The sequence below is a fragment of the Macrotis lagotis genome, chromosome X (genome assembly GCF_037893015.1).
Source record: "Macrotis lagotis isolate mMagLag1 chromosome X, bilby.v1.9.chrom.fasta, whole genome shotgun sequence".
Lineage (NCBI taxonomy): Eukaryota > Metazoa > Chordata > Mammalia > Peramelemorphia > Peramelidae > Macrotis > Macrotis lagotis.
In genome coordinates this window covers 6,170,713-6,186,382 of record NC_133666.1, presented here as the reverse complement: position 1 = coordinate 6,186,382, position 15,670 = coordinate 6,170,713, and the positions used below count along the sequence as shown (strand labels likewise).

At 41.4% G+C, this 15,670-nt stretch overlaps 1 protein-coding gene across 2 annotated transcripts in view; it reads left to right on the top strand.

Annotated features, from left to right (window-relative positions):
- Positions 1 to 15,247, top strand: part of LOC141498524 (heat shock factor protein 3-like) — a 74,463-nt gene extending 59,216 nt beyond the window's left edge. For both annotated transcript variants that reach the window (XM_074201741.1, XM_074201742.1), the window contains 5 exons: positions 1,066 to 1,296; positions 8,284 to 8,389; positions 9,256 to 9,321; positions 12,546 to 12,615; positions 13,411 to 15,247. In XM_074201741.1, the coding sequence (XP_074057842.1) occupies positions 1,066 to 1,296; positions 8,284 to 8,389; positions 9,256 to 9,321; positions 12,546 to 12,615; positions 13,411 to 13,727 (790 nt within the window). In that variant the 3' untranslated portion in view covers positions 13,728 to 15,247. The remainder of the gene's footprint in view (positions 1 to 1,065; positions 1,297 to 8,283; positions 8,390 to 9,255; positions 9,322 to 12,545; positions 12,616 to 13,410) is intronic.
- The last annotated feature ends 423 nt before the right edge of the window (positions 15,248 to 15,670 follow it).

Below are 15,670 nucleotides of genomic sequence, written 5' to 3'. Positions count from 1 at the left end.
TAACTGAGCAGAGATTTGAACCCTGTGTTATATATTCCAAATTGAGTGTCTTTTCTCCTGGATCACACGCCCATGGTGCCAGACAGATGGATTTTGCCGTGATGGACAAAACCCATCCTCATCCAAGTCTTGCCCTGCCCCTGCTACCACATGACCTGTTAGTTCTTGTTTTTGTTTTCTGTTGGCCTTAGAGTGCACCAAGGTGGAGGAGGGGAACGATCGCCAGGCTGGCCCCAGTGGTGGTATAGAGCTCAATAATGCATCCAGAAGACTTCCCTCAGGGGACTGGAGAAAGTGCTCCCATTCCACTGTAGGCCTCTCTGTGTGCTCGAGGTGCTTCTCGGAGAACTCTTCCTCCATTCTTGCCAGCTTGTCTTTCTTTTGTTGAGAATTATTTTGAAGTTGGGTTGAGTTAAATACAGTCACTTCAATACCCTGCACGTCTGTATCTTCTACTCTACTTCTTCTCCTGTGGATTTTTTTACAGGTCATTAATCATCTTTTCTTTTGTTTTGTGAATCACTGCTTCTTCTCCCACCCTGACTTCCCCACAACTCTTCCCTCAAAAAATTGAAATCCTGCTTTTGGTACAAATGCATACAATCCAGCAAAACTTATCAACACACTGCTCATGCCTGGAAATTTATCTTTTTCTGTATTGACGCAGCCCCTCTAAGAGCCCTGATTGGATCTATCAGTTGTTTGTCTTGTAAGTGTTGCTGTTGGGTACATCTTTCTCCTGGCTCATCTCACTCTACTTTGTATTAGTACATCTGAGTCTTCCTGGGTTTCTCTGAAATCATTATTTCTTATTCATAGGAATATTCCGTGGCATTCATGTGCCCAGTTAATAGACATTCTCTCGGTTTCTGGTTCTGGGCTACCACAGCAAGTACTGCTGTGAATATTTATTGTTCCCTGATGAGTTCCCTGTCATAGATGTCCTTGGTCATACATACTTGTGACACCATTTGTCTTGTTTTGAATGACTTGGCATATGTGGTATCGGAGGAGACCCTAAATACCTCTGAGCTGACCAGTATCCACATGTTGATTATTTCTTAGGGAAGACCATCTATCCCCAGTATATGTGATACCATCATTCGGGCTGGACTTGGATATGACAGACTGTCCACTTCAAATCACTGAGGATTCCCTGGAGCCTGAAGATATTGGAGACTTTCCTCTGGACTTCCACTCCTCCCAGGCCATTGATTCTGAAGACCCTGCTGTGGTTATTGACTCCATCTTGAATGACAATCATTTATTCCCCCAGGGTGGTGGCTTTTTGAGCAGGTACTCTACTCCCATCAGGGAGGTCTGGGAGAGCACATTCAATAAGTGGCTATACTTCTCAATCTTTTGAAGCCATTTAGGCCACCATGGTAGGGTTCGAGAAGGGGTCGTTGCTGCCAGTTGAAGTCCTCAGAGTAGAGGAGGGAATTGAGGGGCTCTGGTTGGCAGGTGGATAATTGCAGTAACTGATAGGCACCATTCAAAATGGGGTCTGCCACTTTCCATATTCCTAGTTGACATCAGAATCAGTAGGAACCTTGAGACCCTCCTCACTTTGGCTCATTTGAGGGGAGGGTTTAGAGTCAGCCTGGATAGTTAGCATTGAGACTATTAAGACCCAAATCCCTTTGGGTTCATGGCCTATAGAGAGACTGCTTTGGAATGGACCTCATCCTAGTCCTTGTGATTGTTTTGTGTTTGGTTTTCTGGGTTATCTTTTTATTAGGAAATTTAGAGACAGTGTGGCTTAATGTATAGAGAGCTGGTCTTTGACCCTACATGTTCTGGGTTCAAGACCTACTGCTGGCCCATAACTGTCCCAGGTGCTTCTCTAACACTGTTGTTTGGAAGAGGGAGTTGTTTATATTCATTGAAATTCCGAATCTTACCCTTCTGCCTGTTGCACTAGCCAACAGAAACCTTCCCATATAGAACAGGAAAGGAAGCCTTATGTGAAATGTATTCTCTCTTATGTAGCAATTGCTTCCTTTGGAAAATAGATAATTTATCAAACTCCATCATTTTATAAGGCAGGAAACTAAGACCCAGAGAGAAGTGATTTGCTCAAAGCTATTCAACTGGTAACTAGCAGGGGTGGGATTTGAATCCAGTTCTTCTGACTCTCAAGTCAAGATTTCTGAAAACGTGGTGGTCATGGAAGTTTGGTGAGACAACAAGAAGCAGTCAAGGAAGAGAACTCTCCCTTTCTTGTCATCCCTCACCCAAAACACAAACACAAAACCCCCAATGGGGATAGCCAGAAAGGAAGCCCTTAGCCTCCTCTCTGAGTTCCTTTCACCTCCCTTGTTCCACACCTATGTGCCTGCCCCATGGAGCTTAGGAGCTAGCAAGGGCCACAGTTTGGACTCCAAGACAGAAGGAAGCACATGACGAGGGAAATAAAGAAGTATGATTTGAATTGGACTTGAAAGGATGATTTAGCAAGAATTCAGGAGGTGAGGAGGCCATAGGAAGGAGAGAGACAGACAGACAGACACAAAGAGACAGGGAAGAAGGGAAGGAATTCCAAGCTTAAGGAATAAGAAGATGCCAGGGACAGAGGAGACCAGGCATCTTCAGGGGACAGAGAAGAATCCCTTTGGGCTGTTACTCAGCTGTGGCAGAATTCATACATGTATAAGTAGCTATTTGAGGCTTGGCCCCAAAACAATAACAGGACGTCTTCACTTCCTGAAGTGAGAAGGTTGTGTGCGCTTCAGCAGAAAGCCATACTAAATTGGAACTGTGAAGACACTAGTGTCAGCAAATCTCTACCCAGGAAAAAACTAGAAATGGCATGTAAGGGAGAGGCGGTGGCCCCAGTTTCAGCCCCGTCAGCAACCCTTTCCAGAAGTGGACAGTGTTGGCATATTCTAGCATTTGATCTGGACCTGTGTTCTCCTGACCACCCTCCACGTCTGTGCTCCCCCTCCCCCTCACTCATGGGGAGAAGGTGGGCTTACGTGAACTTTGCCAGGCACAGGAAAATGAAGCTTGCCCAACAGCATGCCCATCGGTTGATTTTCTGTTTTTTTCTTTTCATGTGACAAAATTTATTGCAAAATCTTTCAGACCGAATGTAATGTAGGATCATAGAACATAGGATTTACAACCAGAATGGCCTTGGAGATCATCTAGTCTTAGTCCCTCAATTTACAGTTAAACTGTGGGCCAGTTTCAATGGCATCTCACTTCTGTATTCTTTTTAAAAATTTTAATAAATTAATTTTTTCCAACTACATGTAAGGATAGTTTTCAACAATCATGTTTTGTAAAGGTTTTGAGTTTCACATTTTTCTCTCTCGCTCTATTCTCTAACCCTTCTCTTTGACAGAGAACAGTCTAATATAGGTTTTATATGTATCACCATGTTAAACATATATCCATATTAATCATGTTGTGAAGGGAGAATCAGAACAAAAAAGGACAAGAAAACCATGAGAGGAAAAAAAACTATAAAACACATTTTAAAAATTGAAAATACTAAACTTTGGCCTGCATTCAGACTTCATGGTTCCCTCTCTGAATATGGATGGTAATTTTCCATCACAAGTCCTTTAGAATTGGCTTTGATTATTGTATTCCTGAGAGGAGCAAGTTCATCATAGCTGTGTTGCTATTCATGTGAATAGTGTTCTTCTAGTTCTGTTCACTGTACTCAGCATCAGTTCATGCAGGTCTTTCTGGGCTTTTCTGAAGTCCAGCTGCTCATCGTTTCTTACAGAACCATAGTACTCCATCACATTCACATACCACAATTTGTTAAGCCATTTTGCAATAGATGAGTATTCCCTTCATTTCCAATTCTTTGCTAGTATAAAAAGAGCTGAGCTGCTTTCAATATTTTTGTACATGTGGGCCTTTTTCCCTTTTTGTGATCTCTTTGGGACACAGATCTAATAGTGGATCAAAGGATGTGCACAGTTTTCCTAGTCCTTTGGGTGCAGTTCCAAATTGCTCTCCAGAAAGATTGGCTCACAACTCCACCAACAATACATTATGTCCCAGTATTCCCATATCCATTTCAACATGGATCCTCGTCCATTTTTGTCACATAGGCCAACTGAGAAGGGTAAAGTGATGCCTCAGAGTTGTTTTAATTTATATTTCTCTAATCAGTAATGCTTTAAAGCATTTTATATGGCTATAGAGAGTTTTAATTTACTCATCTGAGAAGAGCTTGTTCATGACCTTTGACCATTTTTCAAGTGGAGAATGACTTGTGGTCTTATACATTTGCCTCAGTTCTCTATATAGTTTAGAAATGAGTCCTTCCAGTATTAACAGTTTTGATGTCTGCTGCTTTAAAACATAATTTTAGATTTGGTACAGCTGAGCCACCTGCCTTGGCATTTTTTTTTTCATTAATTCCCTTGATATTCTTGAAATTTTATTCTTCCATATGAATTTTGTTACTATTTTTTCTAACTCAATAAAATAATTATTTGGTAGTTTAAATAAGTCATTTAATTTGAATAGAATTGTCATTTTTATTATATTAGCTAAGCTTACCCATGAGCAATTGACCTTTTAAAATTTTTTTTACATTTTTTTATTTATTTAGCACAGTTGGAGTTAAGTGACTTGCCCTAAGTCACACAGCTCAGTAATTGTTAAGTATCTGAGGTCGGATTTGAACTCAGGTTCTCCTGACTCCAGGGCCTGTTCTCTATTCCACTATGCCATCTAGTTGCCCTGAGCAATTGACTTTTGTCCAGTTCTTTAGATTTGTTCTTATTTGTGTGAAAAGTATTTTGTAATTGTTTTTCTATAGTTTCTCAGTATGTCCTGGTAGGTAGACTCCTAAGCATTTTACGTTGTCTACAGTTAATTTAAATGAAATTTTTCTTTCAATCTCTTCCTGCTGTGCTTTGTTGGTCATATATAGAAATGCTGATGATTTTATGTGGGTTAATTTTATATCCTGCAACTCTGCTAAAGTTGCCAATTGCTTCAGGTAGTTTTTTAGTTGATTTTCTAGGATTCTCTAAATATGTCATCATCATCTGCAATGAGTGAGAGTTTTGTTTCCTCATTGGCTATTTTAATTCCTTCAATTTCTTTTTCTTCTCTTATTGCTAAAGCTAAAATTTCTAATACGATATGGAATAATAGTGGTGATAATGGGTATCCCTGTTTCACCCTGTTTTTTTCTAAGAAAGCTTCTAAATCATCCCCATTACATATAATATTGCTGATGGTTTTATATACCGCCATTTATTCCTATGCTCTCTAGTGGTTTTTTTTTTTTTTTTTTTTGCAAGGCAATGGGGTTAAGTGGCTTGCCCAAGGCCACACAGCTAGGTAATTATTAAGTGTCTGAGGTTGGATTTGAATTCAGGTACTCCTGATTCCTGGGCTAGTGCTCTATCCACTGCACCACCTAGCTGCCCCGTCTCTAGTCTTTTTAATAGGAGTGAGTGCTGTATTTTGTCAAAAAGCTTTTTCAGCATCTATTGATATAATCATATGATTTCTATTCATTTTTGTTTTCTTAATTTGATCAATTATACTGATAGTTTTCTTAATATTAACCCAACCCTGCATTACTGGTATAAATCCCACCTGATCATAGTATATTATCCTAGTGATAATTGCTGTTATCATTTTGCTAATATTATCTTTAAATTTTTTGCATTACTGTTCTTTATGAAAATTGGTCTATAATTTTCTTTCTATATTTTGACTCTTCCTGGTTTAGGTATCAGTACCATACTGTTGTCATAGAAGGAATTTGGAAGAACTCCTCCTTAACTTATTTTTTCAAATAGTTTATATAGGATTGGAATGAATTGTTCGCCCTGGAGATTTTTCTTAGGACATTCATTGATGACTTGTTCAATTTCTTTTTGTGAAATGGGGTTATTTAAGCATTTAATTTCCTCTTCTGTTAATCTGGGTAATTTGTAGTTTCGTAAATATTCATCCATTTCACTTAGGTTTTTCAGGTTTAATGGCACACAGTTGGGCAAAATAGCTCCGAATTATTGTTTTTAATTTCCTCCTCATTGGTGGTGAGTTTACCTTTTTTATTTCCGATACTGGTTATTTGGTTTTCTTCTTTTCTTTTTATCGGATTAACCAAAGGCCTATCCATTTTATTGATTTTTTCCATAAAACCAATTCTTGGTTTTATTTGTTTGTTCAGTAGTTTCCTTTCAATTTCATTAATCACTCTTTTAATTTTCAGAATCTCTGATTTGGCATTTAATTGAGAATTTTTTAATTTGTTTTTCTCTAGCTTTTTAATTGCATGCCCAATTCATTGATTTCCTCTTTCTCTATTTTATTCATGTAAGCATTTAGAGATATAAAATTTCCCCTAATAACTACTTTGGCTGTATCCCAAAAGTTTTGCTATGTTGTCTCCTTATTATCATTGTCTTGGATGAAATTAATAATTATTTCTATGATTTGCTGTTTTATCTACGCAATCTTTAAAATTAAGTTATTTAGTTTTCAGTTGGTTTTTAATCTATCTTTGCATGACCTTTTATTATACGTGATTTTTATTTCATCATGATCTCAAAAGAGGGCATTCAATATCTCTGCCTTTCTACATTTGATTTTGAGATTTTTCTGCCCTAATTTGTGGTCAGTTTTTGTGTAGATGCCATATACACAGGGGGAAAATGGTATATTCCTTTTTATTCCCGTTCAGTTTTCTCAAGAGATTTATCATATCTAATTTTTCTAGCATTCTATTCACCTCCTTAACTTCTTATTTATTTCAAGGTTAGATTTATCTAATTCTGAGAGAGGGAGATTGAGGTGTACCAGCAGAGTAGTTTTGCTGTCTGTGTCCTCCTTTAACTCATATATCTTCTCCTCTAAGAATTTGGATGCTATACTGCTTTGGTGCATACACATTTAGTACTGAAATTACTTCATTTTCTATGGTACCTTTTAGGTGTCTTCCTAAAAATTTTCTCCTTTATGTATTCTTGTGAAACAGCAGTTTTATTCTGTTTATATTTCTTTCATACTCACTAAGCCATCCCTTATAACAAAAAAATAAAAATGAGAGAGGAAAATAATCCAAAGTAGGTTGACCAAATGAATCATGATGTCCTGCAGGTCCAATAGAATGTCCAGAGCTTCATGTGCACTTGGTTTTCTTTCTGGCAAGATAGAACTGAAATGACCGATGCCCAAAACCCTCCCCACCCCATATCTCACTAGGTCTTAGCAGAACTTCAGCTTGAGTCCTTGCATGGGGGCCTAGGCAATTGGTATTCAGAGCAGTACTTCAATAAGAACAAATCTCCGAGTATCTGGGGTGGTGCTCCCCTTTGTCTCATTTCAATTCTCCCTCGGGTCATACTTGCTGGTGTATGTAAGTAATAGATTGAGAACTTGAGGACACGGATGATTTTGGTTTTCAAAGAGCTTTGTATTCCCCGTATTAAATACTGGGCCTATAGAAAGTGGGTGCTTAACAAATAGCCAATTGAAATAGGTAGTGTGTTTTCAGCAGACCTCACTGAATGAATGAATACTTACACTTTGGAACCATGTCCCGAGCTATAACTATTTCTGTGCTTACAAGATTGCTGTGATTCTTTTATTTTCTGAGTGCTGGGTTTTCCATCTATTGACAGATTTCTAGCAAAGTGCAATTCATTCATTCATTCAACTATAAACACCAAATGCCTATTATTTGATGAGAGAAAGTCTGAACAAATGGGACATTTCTTGCTGCTGGAAGAAATGTAGCTATTTCTAAATCTTATTTGTTTTACAATATTGATGAGCTTGTTGCAATTCCTAGCAGCTCCTTCCTCCCTTCCTCTTAGGCCAGTGGAGTATTCTGGGCATACCTGGGCATAAAGACTTACCTCCCTTTGGAAAAGATTGAAGAGGGTTTCCTATTTAGAATTCTTCAAGTATGTTTCTGCATATGCATGCACATATGTAGACACACACATTGTCCCTTCCCTCTCTCAGAATTCAGAATTTGACTATGTTGCCTTGGAAGTGAGGAAGAACACTATGTCTCAGATTTACCCTATGAGTGATGGTGCTGGCCTCATGAATAGCAATGGGCTTTAGAGACTAGACGTGAAGAAGGCCATATGGTTAGTGGTTTCATGTTCTAGGACGTGCCACAATCTATGAAATTTATGTTTTGTGATATTTGCCCAAGGATATCCTGTGGTGTCAGGCTCAAGCCATATGAATCCCCATCAGCTAAATTGCCACATTTTCCATGGGCTTTCATTTGCTTTTCACATAGATTTTTAACTTCCCTTTTTCTCTTCAATTAAGGAATGAAATTCGGGCATTTCTGAGTCGTATTGAAGCTAATCTGGAGGAGCTGCACTCCATGCTATCTGGAAAGAAACTGAATCCAAACTCTGATCTTCTGAGTGAGGTGAGGGCAGCTCTTTATTCTGGGACCTGGACAGAGAATGGCAGGTCTCAGATTCACAAACATTTGTATTTGGAAAATAACATGTTGGTTTTTTCTCCCCATTTTATCATTTTCATAATCCCCAATAGTCAAGGAAACTTAGGAGCTAAGCCAAGACCAAAGGCCAGACCTCTTGGCTCTGAGGACAGTACTCAGTGTGACTAAAAAAATCAGAAGATATAGCCATTCTTTGCAGTTTTCTAATATGCATGTCTTTGCAATGTCATCTTATTATTATTATTGAGTTCACTATGACTGATTCACTTAAAAAAAATCCTTGTTAAAACAGCAGGACCTTTTTCTTGGTGTAGTCATGGGAACTCCCAGAATGCAAAGTCCCTTCACTGTTACATTATCAACAGTCCAGCTATAACTTAGAGCCTCAAAGAATTGCCTGGGAACAGACTACATTATGAAGTTTGTGGTCTAATTCCATTCCATAGTTTCCCCTTTTGCTGACGTGTTGCCTTTGTTGCGAGGCAGAGTGTGGTGGCGGTGCATATTTAACAACTGGCTCACTGGGGGAAATATGCACAAGACAACTTTGTTTGAAGTTAAATCTGTCTCATTAGCATTTTCTTCTTTACTCTGTTAAGTTTAGACAATCAACAACAATCAAGCCCCGATTTGTTCCATGTGCCAATTTCCAAGGTATAAGAGCTCATAGTAAAAATTGAAAATTCAACTCTCCAGAGTAAGAACTGGCTCTAGCAGCGCGACCTCCCAATGCCCTCATCAGAAGTCTTTTGTTGTGTTACAACAATCAAGAACATTGAACTGAAATTCTTGGATTTAAAGTTTCCCTTAATTTTTTTTTTCCTCCTCAGATTCCAGCTCCTGAATTTCCAGTTGTAGACATGAATGAAACTGAAACCTCATCCAATATGGCTGATGTAAGAGTGAATTCTCTCGGATGGTCTCTATATTATGCATTTACTTTTGATCTATAATGCTGTGTACTGGTCACCATTGTGAAAGTTTCCTATGGTGATGGGTTTACTAACAATAGAATGGAAATGAGATGCATTGTCTGTATTTTCCTGATTCCCTGTGACATACATACAAATTCAGATCATTATTGCTGATTGGGCTACACTGGGAATATAACAGAGGAGTTCAATGAGAGAACATTTGAGTTCAAGCTGGCCAAAGGAGGTATGACTCACCAAGAGTTCATACAAAAAGATGGAGGGGTTTCAGTGCACTGTGATCTCTGTAAGACCCCACAGTGTGACATGGTGGCCCAAAGAGCTCCCAGGATCTTAATGGTGAAATGAGAACAGACATGAGGCAGGAAGAATGGTCTCTCACGGGGTCATCATATTGCTAGGAAAGGAAACGGGGATAATTTAGAGTACTGAAGACCAGGGAGCTTGATAGCCTTTGGTGAGGAGGACAGTACCTGGCCTCAGGTGTTTAAAGGGTCTTGATATGGGAAAAGGACTAGTCTATTTGTCCAACTTTCCTACGTTCAAGACTAGGAACACTTTGGGGGAAGTTTTAGAGAGGTAGAGTTCAGTCTAAATGATTAGAACTGGCCCATCAGTGGAAGCCCCAGAATTGATATTTGTTAAAGCAAAGGGAAGTGTGGGCTTTAACTCAGAGAGGTCAGTGCCAGGGAGTCTTGAGCTGCCATCCTTTCTGAATATCTCCCTCCCTTACCCAACCAGTCATCCTGTGTAACAAAGATTTCAAAGGGAAAAGAACAGCCAAGCCACACAAGCGCTATGAATGCTGAATGCCACACGGCTGGGCCCCCCTTTCTAGGACTCAGCTTTGTTCAGCATTTTTCAGAGACTGTTGGTCATTGTGCGATTTTTACTGCATCTGTAGTTGTCCTTGTCGGTGTTGTTCACTTCATGCCCATCTTCCCAGGCTTTCCTTCATTCTTCACATTGCTCATTGCATTCCCATCCATTCTCATCCCACCACACATTGAACAGAGCTGTAAGTGTTTGCCATAGGTGGAACATTGTGCACATAACATCACCGCCACCGGGAAGCCACCTGCTCTATCACAAGCAATCATGTGCCAGGTCTGTGCTAGGTGCTGGGGATTCAAAGAGATAGGCCCTGCGCTCAAGGAGCACACAGTCTTGTGGGGGAGGCAACGTGCAAACAACGACGTCCAGACAAAGACTAGACAGGATCTAGCATCAATGGGAAACCGAGGAAGGCCTGCAGAAGGTGGAGGGAATGTGATGTCAAAGGGTGGCTGGGGGGTGTGGACAGAGGGAACGGTGTATTTGGAGAGGGGAGGGCAGTGAGGTCAGTCTAGTGGAATATGTTGCTAAAGTGACAGCAGAATTTGGAGATCCTTGGAGGCCAGGTAGAGGCATTGGGGCCTTCAGTGGGAAGATTTTGTGGAAGCAGAAGAGGACCACAATGAGAACAACTTCTTGACAACAACAACTCCTACCTGCTCTCTTTCTATCAAGCACAAGGCCTCAGCTCTTTGTTGTTGGCCTTCATGGTCCAGGCCTGATTAAACCTAGATTGGGTGGCTCATTTTACATACCTGGAAACACTTCATAGATGGAGTTGGTTAATCTTTGACTTTACCAGCTTCAGGAATCTGCACAATCACAAGTTATGATTCTTGGGGGACTTAAGTACTTTGTAATTAACAGATTGATGACTCGTTGCTTGAAAAAATGCTCTTCTCTTAGTAGTCTAGTCATTCTCCCTGCACTCTCCTCTCTGTGACTTTATTTCCTAAGCAGACCTTCCCAGGTTGTACTAGTCAGTGTCTTTAGTCTGAGCTTCATTTGAATTCATGAGATTTTACTTGAGTTCCTATTTTGAATAACAAAATAGTCTTCAGTACTTGATTCTAGTGACCTAGGGCATTGTATTTCATATTCTAATGGAATTGTAGAGCCTTCCAGCCTGGAGAAGCTTTAGAACAGAACAGTTCCGGGGAGATAGTTGAAACCCTGTTGATCTGGAAGGGACCTTTAGTGAGGAGGACAGTAATTGGCCTCAGGTGTTTAAAGGGTCTTGCTATGGAATTGTTTTGGTTAGGGCAAGTGCACATATTCTGCTGCCTTAGCTGATTGAATTTCTCTTTATTTTATTGATTTATTAGTTTTCTGATTGCATGCAAAGACAGTTATCAGCATTATCTTCTTTGCAAGTTGAGTTCCACGCTTTTCTCCCCCCGTCCCTTCCCCCCCCATGCAGTGAACAATCAGATACAAGTTGTACATGTACAGTTGTGTTTACCATATTTCCATATTAGTCATGTTGTGAAAGAGGAATTAGAACTAAGGAAAAAACAACATGAAAAAGAAAGAAAAAAATGGAGAAGAAATTTTTAAAAGATTGCATTTCTCTACCACTGCCTCCCCCTCTCGCACTCCCCTCATTGTTCTTTCCATTTTAGCTGTCACATTTTTCTGTGAATGTTCAAGGTGGATAGGCAAGTCCTGGGCTGATCAGGAAGTCCTACAGCCAGCTGGCTGGAAGCCTGCCTCAGCTCACCAGAAGGAGTAATGGTATACTATTGTCACATGAATTAGGTGTAGTGATAGTTAAGACAGACCATGCCCCTGGGGGATTCTGCTGTCTCTTCCTTCCTCTGGCACTGACCAGAAGCTGCTACCTTTCCTTCTCCTCACACATGTCTGTTCTGCCTGGGACAATAGCGGTTTGTCTGGGGATTTTTTCCCCCAAAGTCCACTCTCCTGTTGGCTCAGAACTGCTTTTTTTGTCCAGTCAGGAAAGGAAATAAATGACATTGATCAGACTCGTAAGTGGCAGGAGCCTTCCAGGTCATTGACTGTCATCCCAGAAGAACTTGAAAGCCTTCTTCTTCTTCTCCCCTTCTTGTCAGACAGATCGGGCTTGTTTGACAAGTCGGCTCACTTGGACTTCAGTCCCCCATTCAGTCAGTGTTTGCTGGTGTTCGTTCAGAGAAATATTGGTCAATATTAGCTCAGGCAGAATTGCTACTGGACCATTTGGTCCACTTGGCTCAGCAATGCCACTGATTGATTTCTCCCCCTGGCAGGAGAGCAGCAAGCCAAAAACAAAGCCAGGCCCTTAGAATGAGAGAAGAGAATGGCCTGCTTCTTCCCTCTGCTCCCATAATCCTCTGCCCTTTGTTCCCCTCTAGACCCTGGCTCCCCCAGAGAGTGCTGAAGAAGGTGGAATGACCAGTGAATTTGGAGCTGTTGAAATGGAAGGTAGGACAGACAGAGGCCTGAGCTGGCAAACAGCAGACCCCCTGACTTCTAGACCCACCCCCATTCGGTCATTTACCTTAGCCCTTCGTCACCTCTCAAGTGGAGCTAGCTCTGCCTTGCCTTGCATCATCCTGCCCTTCTGTCAATTGGAAGGAAGTGATGATAGGCTCTGCTCCTTAAAGGAAAGTCCTACAGAGTTACCTTAGGCTCCTGGTGTGAGTAGAGGAAGTTCAGCATGACCACAGCAGCTCTCAAAGACCCTACTTGGGGTCCTCTGATCCGAGAGGCCATATGTAGTACTAGTATTGGGGGACCTGGGTTCAAATCTTGCTTGTGACTCTTAGTGCCTGTGTGATGTCACTTCCCCTCCATAGGTCTATTTCCTCCCCTAGACATGAGAAGGAAGTTGGACTCTGGCCTCTGAGGACCCTTAGAGACCTCAGTTGGAGATCTGCAAGCCATGTCGTATTCTCATGACATGCGTGTCTGTCAATTGAGAATGTCTACCTAACCCCAATGCCAAAAGTGCAGAACTTGAAAGGGCTTCTCACAATATTGTAGCTGAAGCCTATACTTTTTGTAAGGGGTACATGTAAAAGGAACAAGGAAGAGGGCTGCTGTTGGTTTTGGGGTTCAAAAGGGAAGGTGTGAGCCATCTTTGGTTCTGCTGAGCATAGTGTTTGGTGACTAGTGGGAGCTGTATAGAGTGAGTCCGATCTCCAACTGGTAGTATATAGATTTATCCCTTTGAAGGACTATAGTGTATAACCAAATACCTGACCCATCTCCCTGCAGACATACAGCTGGTCCAGTACATGAGCAACACTCTGCCGTTGCTATTTGAAGAGCTGCCTTCCTTTGAAGATAAACCCCAAGATGACCTCCTCCTGGCTGACCTAGAGAATGAGGAGGCCATTCCTACCTACTTAGAGGACTCCAATGATCCTCTCTGTCTGGTGGCATCCAGCCTGTCAGATGAGAATTCATTGGGGTTTTTCCAGGCCCCACTGCTCTCGGAAGACTCCAATGAGGAATATAAACTGTTCCCTCTGTTGCTTCTGAACCCTGTCACTAACTTCATCGATGAGGCCTCTGAAATCGAAAACACCTGATCCCCTAGGATACCATTCCCCCTGCCTGACTTCCTCCTCAATTCCATGAGGCCCTACCACCATCTGGGGCACTAGTCTCTGTTCTCCTCATACTCTTAAAGGGCAGGGCCTTGGGAATGTAAGTGAGTTACTTTACTAGAAGTCCCGTGCCATCCGGGATCCAAATCTAAATGAGGGGGTAGATGTGGGAATCACTGAAGGCGGGGGCGGGGGCACCATCCATTCCAAGCCAAAGTTCTAGGTTGCAATTTTTAGGGTATGCTGTTCTTGTATAGGTGAGAAAGCTGTGTTTAAGATGCCACAAAATAGGGCCGTTTCTTTTGTGAACCGGGGACTAGAGCATTCCCTGTGTGCACCATAAGATCTCCCATGCCAGGATTCTCCCGGGCCCGTGGGGTCTGTTACCTGAAATCAGGTTTCCCCGAGCACTCCAGAGACAGAACAGAGCCTTTTGTTCGGAAGTTTGCAAGTAGGGTTATTTGTGTAGCCACGTGTTGCTCTTTTTTCTACTTTTAGATACAATCTAGTTTGGTGATTTACAATTTTCTTTTCCTATGGAAAACAGAACTTTTAATATGGAGAGTTATTGTTACATAGGGCTACCCAATTCATTGTGTGTCCCTACGATCTGAGATGCCTGCCCCACCTATACATGTATGACTTTGTGTAAGAACCCACAGGAGTCAGGTCAAGGCCAAGGTAGGCCGGGCCATTTGGGGAAGCCCACACCATTTCTCTATAAGCTAATTGCCACAGAATACCCTATACCCCCCCCTCCCCCTGGATGATCACTGAGAAAATGAGATGCATGAGGCTTCCCAAACTCCCTGTTCAGCTCCTCCCACCTGTCCACCCTCTCCCTCCACTCTAGCACTTTAGCCAGGCTCAGGGTTCCAATGCAGGCCAGTCGGGTAGCTCCCTTTGCAGGTCATTGTGCTTTAGAAGTTGAGGGGGAGGGATGGGAAGGGAAAGAGACAGGGTCACACTTTTCCCCAGTATCCTCTTTGCTTTCTCCTTTTCCTGATGGACCAAGTACCAAAACGCCAGTAGCAAAATTAAACTCTAAAACTCTCATTTTTATTTTGCACATTTCTCAAACATTCTAATAAACTTTTACATAGCGTGCATTATGTAAAATACAAGCTTCGAACAATGTCTGCTTTTTAGGGAATAGTTCCCCCACCCCCACTATCTTTTCCCATTGGCTTTGCTCCACCTAGTCCCATTCTTTGGTTTGCTTTGCTTTTGTAGCACTCTTGCTGCTTTCTGTATAGGCTAGTGCCTTCCCCGTAAAGCATACCCTGTTGGGGAAATTGTATTTTGGCAAATATTAGAGTTTCCAGCTGTATCACCTTCTAAATGGCATCTTGTCTCACAACACATTCACCACACTCTAACATTGTCTTTTTTCTTAAATGAAGACTATAGATGTTGATCCATAGAAAAGTTTGACTCAGTCCAGTTGACATAATTCATACAATGACAAGATGATTGTCTCCTGCCATGTAGCTCTAATGCTTATTTACACAATGTTAATAAAGAATTTCATCAACATTGGCTGGTTTGCTTTCTGTCATGATTGACTATACTCTTCCTTTACCCTAACCCCATTCCTACTCTTAAGAGGAAGCAACCTCTGACCTTACTGTACTTCCCATCTCTCAGAAGCACCTAGGGTAACTGATGAGGAGGCAGGGTTTCTCCCAATTCAGAAACTGGTATGCATGCCTTGGTGCCAAATATAATGGGAATAAAAATGTATGAGATGGACCAACCAGAAAACTGGCCTCAGTCAGAAGACCTGGATTCATTACTTCAGACACAGACTCACTATGTGAACCTAGGTGAGCAACTCTTAAGATACTAGTTATGGAGAAAGTCTACAATGGTCATGTGAGTTTTATCATTTGAAATTACATACACAGTGTTGTTCATCCCCCCAC